Source organism: Chiloscyllium plagiosum, unplaced genomic scaffold (assembly GCF_037043375.1).
Source record: "Chiloscyllium plagiosum isolate Xiang-an unplaced genomic scaffold, Cpla_swu_hap1 HiC_scaffold_3, whole genome shotgun sequence".
NCBI classification, from domain to species: domain Eukaryota; kingdom Metazoa; phylum Chordata; class Chondrichthyes; order Orectolobiformes; family Hemiscylliidae; genus Chiloscyllium; species Chiloscyllium plagiosum.
The window spans coordinates 80578285-80592926 of record NW_028270141.1 but is presented as its reverse complement, the minus strand read 5'-3'; the positions used below and the strand labels follow the sequence as shown (position 1 = coordinate 80592926).

At 41.2% G+C, this 14642-nt stretch overlaps 1 protein-coding gene across 1 annotated transcript in view; it reads left to right on the top strand.

The window, feature by feature from the left end:
- The window catches only part of dcbld1 (discoidin, CUB and LCCL domain containing 1), a 103849-nt gene that overhangs the window by 21873 nt on the left and 67334 nt on the right, over positions 1 to 14642 (top strand). Inside the window, exon 2 of the mRNA XM_087981110.1 lies at positions 4993 to 5208. Within this exon, the coding sequence (XP_087837236.1) occupies positions 4993 to 5208 (216 nt within the window). The remainder of the gene's footprint in view (positions 1 to 4992; positions 5209 to 14642) is intronic.

Genomic DNA, 14642 nt, shown 5'->3' with positions numbered 1-14642 from the left:
ACTGTTCAGAAGAACTTTGTTTTTAAGCCCTCTGTTTAGACATGTTATGACACCTCCATAGCCACCACACCCATTGGTGTGGCTTGAACCTTCTGTCATTATCACTGTGCCATAATGAATGTGAAATTCTTTGGTTGGGAAAACAGTAGATTTGGTACTCTATAGATCTGGTCCAAACTGTATAACTAGTTACATACAGAGGCGCTGATACTGAAAAATAGGATTCTTTTAATAATAATTTTTAAATATAGGAGCTGTTAACAATCTAATCTCAGAAATTCCCCAACACGCATTTCTTTCCACCTCCGGTATATAAATCTAAACATTTAATTTCTGTCTCTTCCCAACATATATAAGCTTTATTTCAGAATTGTTCTGTTAGATCAATTCATTCAGTTCAGTCCTGCTAAATCAATTCTCTATGTTGACTAAGTTGACAAGAGAAGTCAAGAAAGACAACTGTATCAATGAAGCAGAAAACTCGGAAAGGGATCATGCTGTAAAGTTGAGTGAAATAGGGGTTGATGGGAAGGGTGAGAGCAGTAACAAATTAAAAATATTATACATGAATGCACGAAGCATTAGACATAAGATGGATGAGCTTGAGGCTCTTTTGGAAATTGGTAGATACGATATTGTGGGGATAACTGAGACGTGGCTTCAAGTGGACAGGGCCTGGGAAATGAATATTCAAGGCTACACGTGCTATCGTAAGGACAGACTGATGGGCAGAGGGGGTGGGGTGGCCTTGTTGGTAAGGGAGGATATTCAGTCCCTTGCGCGGGGGGACCTAGAGTCAGGGGATGTAGAGTCAGTGTGAATAGAGCTGCAAAATACTAAGGGTAAAAAGACCCTCTTGGGAGTTATGTACAGGCCCCCAAACAGTAGTTTGGGTGTCGGATGTAAGTTGAATCAGGAGCTGAAATTGGCCTGTCGCAAAGATGTTAGTACAGTTGTTATGGGGGATTTTAACATGCAGGTAGACTGGGAGAATCAGGATGGTATTGGACCTCAAGAAAGAGACTTTGTGGAGTGCCTCAGAGATGGATTCTTAGAGCAGCTGGTGCTGGAGCCGACCAGGGAGAAGGCAATTCTGGATCTGGTATTGTGTAACGAAGTGAAGGAGCCATTGGGAAGTAGTGACCATAATACATTAAGCTTCAATCTGCAATTTGAGAGGGAGAGGGTACAGTTGGAAGTGACAGTACTTCTGATGAATAAAGGGAACTATGGAGCTATGAGGGAGGAGCTGGCCAAAGTTCAATGGTGCAATACCTTAGCAGGGATGACTGTGGAGGAACAATGGCGGATATTTCTGTGTATAATGCAGAAGTTGCAGGATCAGTTCATGCCTAAAAGGAAGAAAGATCCCAGGAGGAGGCATGGGCGGCTGTGGCTGATGAGGGAAGTTAAGAAACATATAAAGTTAAAAGAGAAAAAGTATAACATAGCAAAGATAAGTGGGAAAACTGAGGACTGGGAAGCTTTTAAAGAGCAACAGAGGATTACTAAGAAGGAAATACGCAGAGGAAAAATGAGGTACGAAGGTAAACTGGCCAATAATATAAAGGAGGATAGTAAAAGCTTTTTTAGGTATGTGCAAGGCAAAAAAATGGTTAGGACTAAAATTGGGCCCTTGATGACAGAAACAGGGGAATATATTACGGGGAACAAAGAAATGGCAGAAGAATTAAATAGGTACTTCAGATCTGTGTTCACTGGGGAAGACACAAGCAATCTCCCTGAGGTAACAGTGGCTGAAGGACCTGAACTTAAGGGAATTTATATTTGCCAGGATTTGGTGTTGGAGAGACTGTTAGGTCTGAAGGTTGATAAGTCTCCGGGGCTTGATGGTCCATATCCCAGGGTACTGAAGGAGGTGGCTCAGGAAATCGTGGATGCGTTGGTGATTATTTTCCAGAGTTCGATAGATTCAGGGTCGGTTCCTGAGGATTGGAGGGTGGCTAATGTTATACCACTTTTTAAGAAAGGTGGGAGAGAGAAAGCAGGAAATTATAGACCAGTTAGTCTGAACTCAGTGGTGGGAAAGATGCTGGAGTCTATTATAAAGGATGAAATTACAACACATCTGGATAGTAGTAACAGGATAGGACAGAGTCAGCATGGATTTATGAAGGGGAAATCATGCTTGACTAATCTTCTGGAATCTTTTGAGGATGTAACTCTGAAGATGGACGAGGGAGATCCAGTAGATGTAGTGTACCTGGACTTTCAGAAAGCTTTTGATAAAGTCCCACACAGGAGGTTAGTGAGTAAAATTAGGGTGCATGGTATTGTGGGCAAAGTACTAGATTGGATTGAAAATTGGTTGGCTGATAGGAACCAAAGGGTAGTTATAAACGGCTCCATTTCGGAATGGCAGGCAGTGACCAGTGGGGTACCGCAGGGATCCGTGCTGGGACCGCAGCTTTTTACAATATATGTTAATGATATAGAAGATGGTATCAGCAATAACATTAGCAAATTGCTGATGATACAAAGATGGGTGGCAGGGTGAAGTGTGATGAGGATGTTAGGAGATTACAGGGTGACCTGGACAAGTTAGGTGAGTGAATCAATTTAGGTAAAGGGGCAGTACAGAGAGATGTGGGTGTTCTTGTACACCAGTCAATGAAGGCAAGCATGCAGATACAGCAGGTAGTGAAGAAGGCTAATAGCATGCTGGCCTTCATAACAAGAGGAATTGAGTATAGAAGCAAAGAGGTGCTTCTGCAGCGGTACAGGGCCCTGGTGAGACCACACCTGGAGTACTGTGTGCAGTTCTGGTCTCCAAATTTGAGGAAAGACATTCTGGCTATTGAGGGAGTGCAGCATAGGTTCACAAGGTCAATTCCTGGAATGGTGGGATTACCTTACACTGAAAGACTGAAGCGACTGGGCTTGTATACCCTTGAGTTTAGAAGACTGAGAGGGGATCTGATTTAGACATATAAGATTATGAAAGGATTGGACACTCTGGCAGCAGGAAACAAGTTTCCGCTGATGGGTGAGTGCCGAACCAGAGGACACAGCTTAAAAAAACGGGGTAGACCATTTAGGACAGAGATGAGGAGAAACTTCTTCACCCAGAGAGTGGTGGCTGTGTGGAATGCAGGGCAGTGGAGGCCCAATCTCTGGATTCATTTAAGAAAGAGTTGGATAGAGCTCTCAAAGATAGTGGAATCAAGGGTTATGGAGATAAGGCAGGAAGAGGATCCTGATTAGGAATGATCAGCCATGATCATATTGAATGGCGGTGCAGGCTTGAAGGGCTGAATGGCCTACTCCTGCACCTATTGTCTATTGTCTATTCTTTCTTGTTTTCAACAAATCTTGCGTCCATACCACGTCCTGTTTACCAAGCTTTTTTTTTCCTGCTGCAAAGTTCTTATTACATTTTTCTGTTATGTACTTACATGTTTCTAATCAAAACTGCTTTTGTAAATTTGTCATTAGAAATAACATGTTTCCTGCCAGTGAATGTGCTGTAGGTCTGATGCAATGTATCCCAGCTTCTTAGACTCTATTGCAGAGTTCGAACACCAACCGACCCTGCTTCCCAAATTGCTAAATTATTGTATTGATTACCAATAACACATATAAAATAGGAATAAGCAAAGAACAGTTTTAAAATTATAAGTGAGAGGGGTAACTTGGACAGGATATTATTACATTACTGTTGCCTCTCACTGTTTTCATTCAGTGCAACTTTATTCCCAGGGTATATACTAATTTAGAATTCTGTGGAGCAGTGGTGCCATGTACGTGAAAAACTACTTCAACAAGGATTTAGAGAAAAGTACACTTAAGAACTGCAAACACATTCTTACTTTTATCTGAGTGAACTGTTTGAAATATTTGGATCTGCTATGATTTTGATTTAACTTGCCTCAGCTTGTACTTCTTTTGTAGTAAGATTAATTAATAGTTTTGGCATCAAGTATTTGATTTATTCAAGTTAGGTTTCTCACCCGGCTTTTAGTGGTTAACAGCGTATGTTGAGGGAAATTGGTCATTTTAGTTGTGGGGAATTTTGGGGAAACCCATTCCATTTCTGGTGTGGGCACCAGTGGGTACAAAAGTAGATTGTTAAACATGAATACACTACAGATAGTTCTGGGATAATGTGCGTTTTGGCTGCCTGTTTCAGCTATAACATTGCTGAAGAATTAGGGAGCGGTATTTTCTGGAACATTTACCTCCGTTCACAGCAGCATAATTCCAGCGGGGTTGGGTTTGTGTGCTTCATTCTGTGCATGCACCAATGTCAGCTGCCAACAGAGCAGCTTTCTGTGAGAGGTACTGTACAGAGAGCAGCTTTCTTACTTTTTTTAAATGTACTGTGTTAAATTTACTTTTTGTTTTATTAATAAATATGATTTCAACCTTCATTTCAGACTGTGCTACACTTTTTGTGTTAGACTTTTGGGTGATTTTTGAGCAATTGTGCGTGATATTTGTTGCTGGTCTGCCCCAACCCCAATTTTCCCAAAGCCCCATTATTTCTATTAAGTGATTTTTTTTTATTTTAAATTAAGCTAGGTTTTGCTAGAACGCAACTATAACATTATAAGGGAACTACCAGTATTCCCAAATATTCCATGCAATCATTCCAACTGAGATTCAGTTCGGGGAGGTGCATTGCTTTCAATGGAAGCTACCTTTTTTCGGTGAACTTGGATAGAGTTTAGATTGAAGAGGTTTCTTCCTAATTTTTTTTTGTGATAGCACTTTTTGTACTGTATTATCCACCAATTAAGAATCATGTTATATATAATTTATTATTAAAATGCTTTTGAATAGCTCACTTAAATGTCATTCCAGTCCCTCCTTTGCCCCAGGATACAAAGTGGATGAAGTTTGATTTTTGACTGCATGCTAAATGACCTTTAAATAGATTAGTATTTAGAGAAAAATAAAGTCTACCAAAATCTAGAAAAGAACACACAATGTCAAGTATTTCATTTTTTGACTGATGACCTGTTTTAACAGGAGATGGATGTGGTCACACGCTGTTAGGCCCTGACAGTGGGACGTTGACATCAAGGAATTATCCTGGAACCTACCCAAACCATACCTTGTGTGAGTGGCAAATCCAAGTGCCTGAAGGAAAGAACATTTTTGTCAAATTTGGAGACCTAGATTTGCAGTGTACCTCTGATTACCTCAAAATCTTCAAAAAAACATCATCTTCAATAACTGAATGTGGTAAGATTATGACTGTAATTGTTCAAATCCAGTAAATGACAAGCCTGTCCTGAAGCAGTTGATTCAAGTGAGGTATTAATTGACTTCACTGAAGAACAATTACTTACAAATTCAGACTGGAGTAGGTTTGCAAAAATGGAGTGAAGACTTCAATGGGTTTTTATTTTTAATTGTTCATTGTTTAGATAACCAATGTTTTAAAGTAAGAGATGCCTGCACCGAGCTGAATCTGGAGCCAAATGAGTATTGTTGGAGTTTATTCTTTTTACCAGTGCTTGCTCAGGATCACTGCAAGAGCTTCCAGCAATCAAGCAAATCCTATATGACCCAAAACCTGCGTTTTGTTTTAATTCCGTGTTGTAAGCAGGTTAGCATGCACAGTTCAACTGTTAGCATCTAATTGTGATGTGTCAAGCATTGGAAACATCTGTTGATGCCCACCTCATTTTTGATTCTCCCTCACAGGTAGAGAATAACATGTCCTTGGTCATCAATTCAATTAAAATTACTCAGTTAAATTTAGTCTTGTGTGAAAAATGCAAAAGCAGAATATTTAGCATGATGATCAACCTTGTGTAATACTAACCCAATTGCCTTGTAGTTCCTTTTAGGAAGTTCCTAATGGCACACACAACAGTAAAGCAAATAGGAAACTTTCAGTTATAGAGCCTTTTTTCCCTCTTGAATATCAAGACATTTGTTCTCAATAACCAGGAAATCAAAACATTAAGCATTTTGTAAAAATAAATGCTTAATGCGGGCAAAGTGTGGACTGAGGCACCCAGACAGCTAATGGTTTAATGCCTGACTGCAAAAAGAAACCTAACTCGATCAGTGTGGTTCGAATGGAATCTGCATGTGAAATGCTCCTTGTTCTTCGAAACATCTATGATGTGATTAATTTGGGTTTTAAGGTGGCTGTGACTTTATCCCAAACTCACCTCTGGCAGTAACTCAAGCTCACGTGAGATAAAACATCTGTTTTCATTGGAATTATGACTTAATTCCATTTGATCCCATGATGAGGTTCATGCAGACTTTTAACTGCTGGCTGTTTGCCTGACGAAAATAGCTTGACTAATCTTGCAGTATTTTGCGCTTGACTACTTTGAAATGTTTGGAACAGAGTGAAGCTTGTGACACCTAGTAGGTTATATTTTACATTATTAAATCATTTAGAAAGTAAATTTCATATATGGTCCTGTGGCAAATGCATTATTTGCATCTGTACTTGTTTTCCAGATCTCCTTTTTATAGAGTATTATTGTCAATGTAAAAAACAGACATTAGTCCAGGAGCTTATGCTCCACATGAGCTTCTTTCCACTCTTCCTCAATCTGTCAAGATGTCCTTCTGTTCCATTCTGTCTCATTTGCTTTTCTAGTTTGTCCTTAAATGCCATCTGTGCTGTTCACCTTGGCTTCTCCTTGTGTTTGAAAATTCCACATTCTAACCACTGTCCATGCAAAATGTTTATTCTGACTTCCAGTTTGCACATAGTTGAGGATTGGAACTACCTTGGAAGGTACATTATAAATTCCTTGGAAATCCCCAACTTGCTGACCTATATAGTAATTGTCTGGGAAATTTAAACTTTCAGTGGGCAATTACCCGGCGTATGGAACCTTCCAAAAAGATTCCAACTCCGTGTTAATGGTCAGAGTTATCCAGTTACCCAGGAAATGATGGTGAAATTAAAATCTGTGCAGATTTCTGAGTAACTATACAAAATTGACCACCCCAGTCCTTTCATTCACCCAGACCTTCCTGCTTCTCATCTCCCTGTGCTCCCCACTATAACCCATACCACCCTCTCCATTCACCCACCTACCTTCCAATATACCCACAGAGGCTCAGAGGTTAGCACTGTTGCCTCACAGCACCTGGTACCCGGGTTCAATTCTCACCTCAAACGACTGTGCAAACTCCACACAGACATTCTCCCAGTGTCTGCATGGGTTTCCTCCGGGTGCTCCGGTTTCCTCCCACAGTCCAAAGATGTGCAGATCAGGTGAATTGGCCATGCTAAATTCTCAGTAGTGTTAGGTGCATTAGTCAGGGGTAAATATAGGGTAGGGGAATAGATCCGGGTGGTTTACTTTTCGGAGGGTTGGTGTGGACTTGTTGGTTGAAGGGCCTGTTTCCACACTGTAGGGAATCTAATCCAAATCTAATCTAATCTAATACCCATCTGACACCCTCACTTACCCCCTTAATCTGTCACCTTTCACCTCAACAATTTATCTGCCCTATACCCCCACAACCACCTACCACGTCTCTTTGTTGCCTACCTGGCAAACAATCCTCTTACCCACTAGGCACCAACTTAATTTGTACTCTTGCCTTCACCCAGTAGCTTTATAACTTAGTGGCTTTGGGAGATTTGAACTGTGTTTACTGACTGTAATATGGCAGCTACTGTTGTAAAAAGGGCTTCAGCTATGATTCACTCCGATGCACTTTGTATGGTTTGCTGCACTGAGTCTGTTGATGGATGGATTATGCATTGGAGGTTAGGTGCAAAAAATCAGAGAAAGCTGCGATTCTTTGTGCCCTTTCTCATCACCTACGTCAATAACCACCTATATTTTGCAGCCAGTCAGATGCTGCAGAGAACTTGACTGTGTTTCATTATTGATTTACTAAAGTGAGGATTTCTCCCATCTTGTGAAAAGTTACAACCATATACACATGGCCATTTATTAGAGAAATATTATGCACAAACCCAAAACAGGTAAACTGTTAGATTGATCTGCATTTGCATGGGCATAGCTCTTTAATACAGAAGTGTTAAAAAGTGGAAAAGGGACTTATTTTACCACTTTTCTAGGCTTACAGCAACACTCAACTTGGTACTTTTAAAATTATTTATCAGTCAGTTGAGCCAAGAATAAATGCTTAGCCAATAAAGTGGAACACAACAAATTTAAGGAAACACATAACTTTTTGTTTCCACCCAAAAACAGGCTGTTTTTATATTCATGCTTTGACATGTATTCCCTCTTAAAGCTAGACTGTTCTTGATTTTACAAATTTTTCTCAAATTGAAGTTTGTGGGCAGCACGGTGGCACAGTGGTTAGCACTGCTGCCTCACAGTGCCAGAGACCTGGGTTCAATTCCTGCCTCAGGCGACTCTCTGTATGGAGTTTGTACATTCTCCCCGTGTCTGCATGGGTTTCCTCCGGGTGCTCCGGTTTCCTCCCACAATCCAAAAATGTGCAGGTTAGGTGAATTGGCTATGCTAAATTGCCCTTCGTGTTAGGGGAATGGGTCTGGGTGGGTGGTGCTTTGGCGGGTCAGTGTGGACTTGTTGGGCTGAAGAGCCTGTTTCCACACTCTAAGTAATCTAATCTAATCTAAATTTATTCATATCGCTTTTCAGCCTGGAGAAAAAGTGACTGTAGAATTGAACCGAATCAAATGTATCCAACTGTGTTTAATAAACAGTGATTTATGACTCAGTCAGACTCAATGCATGTCAGAATGAGCATTTGGCATATTCACCTAATACTTTACACTTACTTCAATTTGATAATTAACTGTTATTAGCTTCTACCCAACCCCCACCTCCCATTAGTCAGCGAACACTTTGAATCAACAGGCCCGGCTGTTTTCTTTGCTCATCAGCGTGTAGTTAATTGTCTGCCTTTTGAAGCAAATGTGTGGAAAACTATGAAGTGGGTATTTTCGAATCTGATATAAAAACAAATTACTGTAATTTCTTCAAATTGAAAAGTAAAAACTGTGAATGCTCAACACATCTGGCAACATCTACGAAGAGAGAAACTAAGTTAACCTTTCGGATTGGTGACCCTTTGTCAGCATTGAAATCTTTTTTCAATACGTTCATTTTTGCATAGTGGATGTTGTTAGCAAAGCTGGCATGTATTGTCCACCCATATTTCCCCTGAGAAGGTGGTGTTGGCTTTCAGAGATCAAGTCAAAAGTTAAGGAGATTAGTGAGGGACTAAATTCATGTATAGATCTGGAAAGGCAGATTGGCTTCCCTGAAGGAAAAGAATGAATGAGTAAGGATTTTACTCGGAATCTGATGGCTTCGTGATTAATTTTATTGAAGATTTCTGTTAATTTCAAGATGCATGTTCTCTAAATTACCATATTATTCCAGTCACCAAATCATTACCCTGCCCTTGTCACTGGACTGTGTTTGTCATGCTTGTCTGTTCTAATACCAGTTCTTGTATGAAACTATTTGTTATATGTAGTCTTTCCTGCCCTCCATCCTATTACCGATCTGCCCTTTTTAAAAACCCTTCTTCCAATTCTCCACATCTTAATCTGTCATAGAGATGTACAGCATGGAAACAGACATTTCATACTTTTCCCAGTTCTGATGAAAGGCCATCAACCAGAAGTGTTAATTCTGTTTACCATCACCAGTGTCACCAGACCTGATGAATACTTATCACTTTTTCTGATCGTGTTTTAGATTTTCAACATCTGCAATATTTTGCTTATGTAAAGTCATTTGTTGTGTTCCACTTTATTGGCTAAGCATTTATTCTTGGCTCAACTGCAAAGATCAGCTGTTCTTTCAATGATCAATAATGTAAAAATCAGTTTCTCATATTTAGCATCAGGGACCTAAGGCATTGAATTCTATTTTGTACAAGCAGTGAGGAGGAATAAGGAAAATTCTGGAGGATTGGAGCTGGAGGATTGGTGCTAGGTCCACTACTTTTCATCAGTTAAATAAATTATGTGGATGTGAGCATAAGAGGTATAGTTAGTAAGTTTGCAGATGACATCGAAATTGGAGGTGTAGTGGACAGCAAAGAAGGTGACCTCAGATTACAACGGGATCTTGATCAGATGGGCCAATGTGCTGAGAAATGGCAGATGGAGTTTAATTTATATAAATGTGAGTTGCTGCATTTTGGAAAAGCAAATCTTAGCAGGACTTATATACTTGATGGTAAGGTTATAAGGAGTGTGCTGAACAAAGAGACCTTGGACTACAGGTTCATAGCTCCTTGAAAGTGGAGTCGCAGGTAGATAGGATAGGATAAATAGTGGTCAGGGAGTCCATAACTAGAGGACATAGGTTTAGGGTGAGAGGGGAAAGACAGAAAAGAGACCTACGGGGCAATGTTTTCACGCAGAGGGTAGTACGTGTATGGAATGAGCTGCCAGAGGATGTGGTGGAGGCTGGTACAATTGCAACATTTAAGAGGCATTTGGATGGGTATATGAATAGGAAGGGTCTGGATGGATATGGGCCGGGTGCTGGCAGGAGGGACTAGATTGGGTTGGGATATCTGGTCAGCATGGAGGGATTGGACTGAAGGGTCTGTTTCCATGCTGTACATCTCTATGACTCTATGAGAGCTGACTCTAATGGAGTAAGAAGATTTGAGCAGGATTGACTAGAGCAAGAGGTTGCCAGGAAAAACTATAACAGAACAATGGGCTACCTGTAAAAAGCAACAGTTCAGATACAGTGAAATATATTCCCTCTAATGGAAAAGGTAGGATAAACAAATCCAGAATTCCCTGGATGACAAAGGAGGTAGAAATTAACAGGAGAAAGAAAATGCTTGATTATGACCAGTGTAAAGCTGGAAATACAATTGAGAATCAACGGGAATACTGAAGGTTTAGGGAGAAGGTGGAAAACCAAATAAGAGAAGCAAAGAGGAATTATGGGAGAAAACTAGCAGCTAACCTAAAGGGAAATACCTTCATCTTCTATCGGCACAGAAACAGTAGGAGTGGTTAAAGGAGGAATGGAGAATATCAAACACTGAAAAAAAGGAATGAAAGTAGAAATAACTGGAGAAACTCAGCAGGTCTGGCAGCATCTGTCGAGAGAAAAAAAGAGTTAATGTTCCAAGTCCAGTGACCCTTCTTCAAAACCAATAAGAAGATTAACACATGAAGGCAGCTGCCAGAGTTCAGGTGTTAAATGAATACTTGGTATCTGTCTTCACAAAAGACGAGGATGTTGCCCAGGCCATGGTGACAGAGAAGGTTCAAAGTTTACAAGGAAGACTTCTCGATAGGTTGTTGGTACTTAATGTTGGTAAGACACCGGTGTTGGATGAGATGCGTCCAAGGAGATTGAAGGAAGTGAGAGTAAAAATTGTAGAGTCACTGGCCACAATCTTTCAGTCTTCCCTGGACTCGAGGAAGGAGCCGGAGGCCTGGAGGATTGCAAACATTTCAACCTTCTTCTAACAAAGGTTGTAAGGATAATCTCCGCAATTGCAAGGCTAATCATAGAATTCGAGCTGAAAATGTGTTGCTGGAAAAGCGCAGCAGGTCAGGCAGCATCCAGGGAACAGGAGAATCGACGTTTCGGGCATAAGCCGTGGAGTACAGAAAGAGTCTCTTCAGCCCATCGAGTCTGCACTGAGCCTCCAAAGAGCTTCCCCCCCCTCCCAAACCCAGCCAGTGTGCTGGGCCAATTTCAAAGTACAAATCCTAAAAGAATCATAAAATGTGAGGACGTCAGTGTGGAATGTTGAAAGAACATTGACAAGTTGGTGGACTTGTGTTTCTGCCCTATTTACCAACACTGATTCCAGTTGGACAATGATATCTATTGATATTTGGTGTTGTCCTGGTTGAGAAAAACCTGCTGACCATTGTTGTCTAGGCTGTCACAAACGTGAGAACCTCTTATGTTGATTGTTTGGAACCTGGGGCATCATACACCAGCAAGATTCAACCTCCTCAAAAAGTTAATCTGTCCTTCTGTTATTTTCAGAATCTCACTTTTAGAACATCATAGAAAAATAGATAATGTAACTGAAAATCCAGCATTAGAGATTAATTTATTCATGTTTACCGAATGATCTTTGTGGTACAATGATAGTGTCACTGCCTCTAAGCCTGGAGACCCAGGTTCAAGTCCCACTGCTCCACAAATGTGTTGTAATATCCCTGGAGTGTCAGAAGCTGAGGGGTAACCTTATAGAGGTTTATAAAATCATGGGTGGGGTGAATAGCCAAGGCCTTATTCCCCAGGCTAGGGGAAGGCATAGGTTAGGGTGAGAGGGGAAAAGATATAAAATGGACCCGAGGGGCAACCTTTTCATGCAGAGGATGTTGTGTGTGTGGAATGGACTGCCAGAGGAAGTGGTGGAGGTGGGTGCAATTACAACATTTATAAGGCATCTAGATTGGTGTACGAATAGAAAGGTCTTCGATGGATATCTGCCAAATGCTGGCAAATGGTACTAGATTAATATCAGATATCTTGTCGGCATGAACAAGTTGGATCAATGGGTATGTTTTCTAGCTGTACAACTCTATGACTCTAACAGGTTGTTTTATATTTTCTAACCAATCATCAAATCAAAAGGTGGCAAGGCCGTGACGACCGATAGGACAGTGTTCAAACCTCAGGCTGGCACTTTGAGCAAAACACTGCTCATTTTTTTAGAGTGCTACTCACTACCTTTTATTGAACACCTGGAACACCTACTTGTACTACGTTGTGAATGAAGTTTGAGAAACTTTGGCATGTGTCATATTTCAGGAAGCATTTAGGTATGATTCATACTGAAAACTAGAAAGATTTAATTCCCTGCCTGTAGCTAGGTCTAGAGGCAGAAGGAGGAAAGGAGAAAATCAGTGCGTGGATAAGCCGGATGGACTGATCATTCCAATCTAATGGGGTGAATAAAGGAGTGGGACAGAGTGATGATGTTAAACTGTTCCTGTGGATCATTCACAAATCCTTCTGAAAATGAGTTATATTCAGGGAATTAATGGTAGGTACTGCTGAAGTGTTCAAATTATTGCTGACTCCTGTTGCTTACTTGTGAGACAGAAGGATGCTGAGTCAAGCCCTGTTGTGTTAAGATTTATTTTAGATGTTTATCTGTTCCCTCATTAATAAACAGTCATTGTTTTCACCTTGACTTTTGAATGATTAATAAAAGACTCAAGAAAAATAAACAAGAGAGCTTGCATTTATAAAGCAATGACTTCCAGTTAGGTCAAAGTGCTTTACAGCTCACGAAGTACCCTTTTGAAATGCAAAAGTGAGGACTGCAGATGCTGGAAATCAGAGTCTAGATTAGAGTGGTGCTGGAAAAGCACAGTAGGTCAGGCAGCATCTGAGGGGCAGGAAAATCAACATTTCGGGCAAAAGTCCTTCATCAGGAATGAAATGCATTCTCTGTTGTATTGTTCACAAACTCTGGTAAGATGGCAGTGGAGTAGGAGGCTCTAGCCGGAGCTCCTCCGCTCCACCTGTTTGGTTTCAACTTTTTCTTTTTCTTTCTCATTCTCTCCTGTCTCTCAGCCTCGGACACCCAGCCCCGGCCTCTGAAGTGAGGTCGGTGGAGATGCCAGAGACAGGAGCAGGGACAGCAGTGACCAGAACAGGGGGCAGCGGCCCGGTGTGGAAATGGAGATAGCCCATTGTAGAGCATGGCAGTAGCCAGCGTTCAGACCACATGGAGGTGCCCTGCTGTGGAGAGCCTTTGGAGAGAGACTGTGATATTTGTCTTTTTTTTTTCTGACCTATGGTTGTACTGTGTATTGCTGTGATGCAACTTTTTTCTTCCTTTCTCTATCCTGTAACTAAGGATTAGATTAGATTAGATTAGATTACTTAGAGTGTGGAAACAGGCCCTTCGGCCCAACAAGTCCACACCGACCCGCCGAAGCGTAACCCACCCATACCCCTACATATACCCCTTACCTAACACTACGGGCAATTTAGCATGGCCAATTCACCTGACCTGCACATCTTTGGACTGTGGGAGGAAACCGGAGCACCCGGAGGAAACCCACGCAGACACGGGGAGAATGTGCAAACTCCACACAGTCAGTCGCCTGAGTCGGGAAATGTACCAAAGTATCTTTGTATGGTGTTGCAAATGGCGATTTATAGACTTTTCACTGTACACATTTGATTTACATGTGACAGTAAAGCAAATTCAATTCAATTCAGCGATCAGTTTGCACATAGCAGGATGCCACAAGCAGTAATGAGGGAATGATCTGTTTTTGTTACTGATTGAGGGATAAGTATTGGCGAGGGAAGCAGAGAGAATATCTTTGCTGTATGAACTAGTGACATGACATCTTTTAATGGTCCCTCTGAATGAGAGTACCCTTGTCAGTGCCCCTTAGAGGAGGGAGGATAAATACAGTTGTGCTCCCTGGATGGAGATGTCTGGGCCTTGGATCACAATCACAGAGATCTACAACACAAAAAGGCTGTTTGGCCAGTCAAAAACTGACCCCCGAATACAAAGGGGATCTTTCTCTGGCAGATTTCCTCCGATATGATGGAGTTCCCAGAGATATTGTAGATTGGTGGACAATGGAAGCATCTATGTATCAATCTTGGTCAGTGAACCGGAGTTTGAGCACGTGTGCTCCTTCCTTGAGAGAGTGAGCAACCTTGTGAAAAGTGATATGCAGTGCTACTCGGAGGTGGATGCAGCAGCAG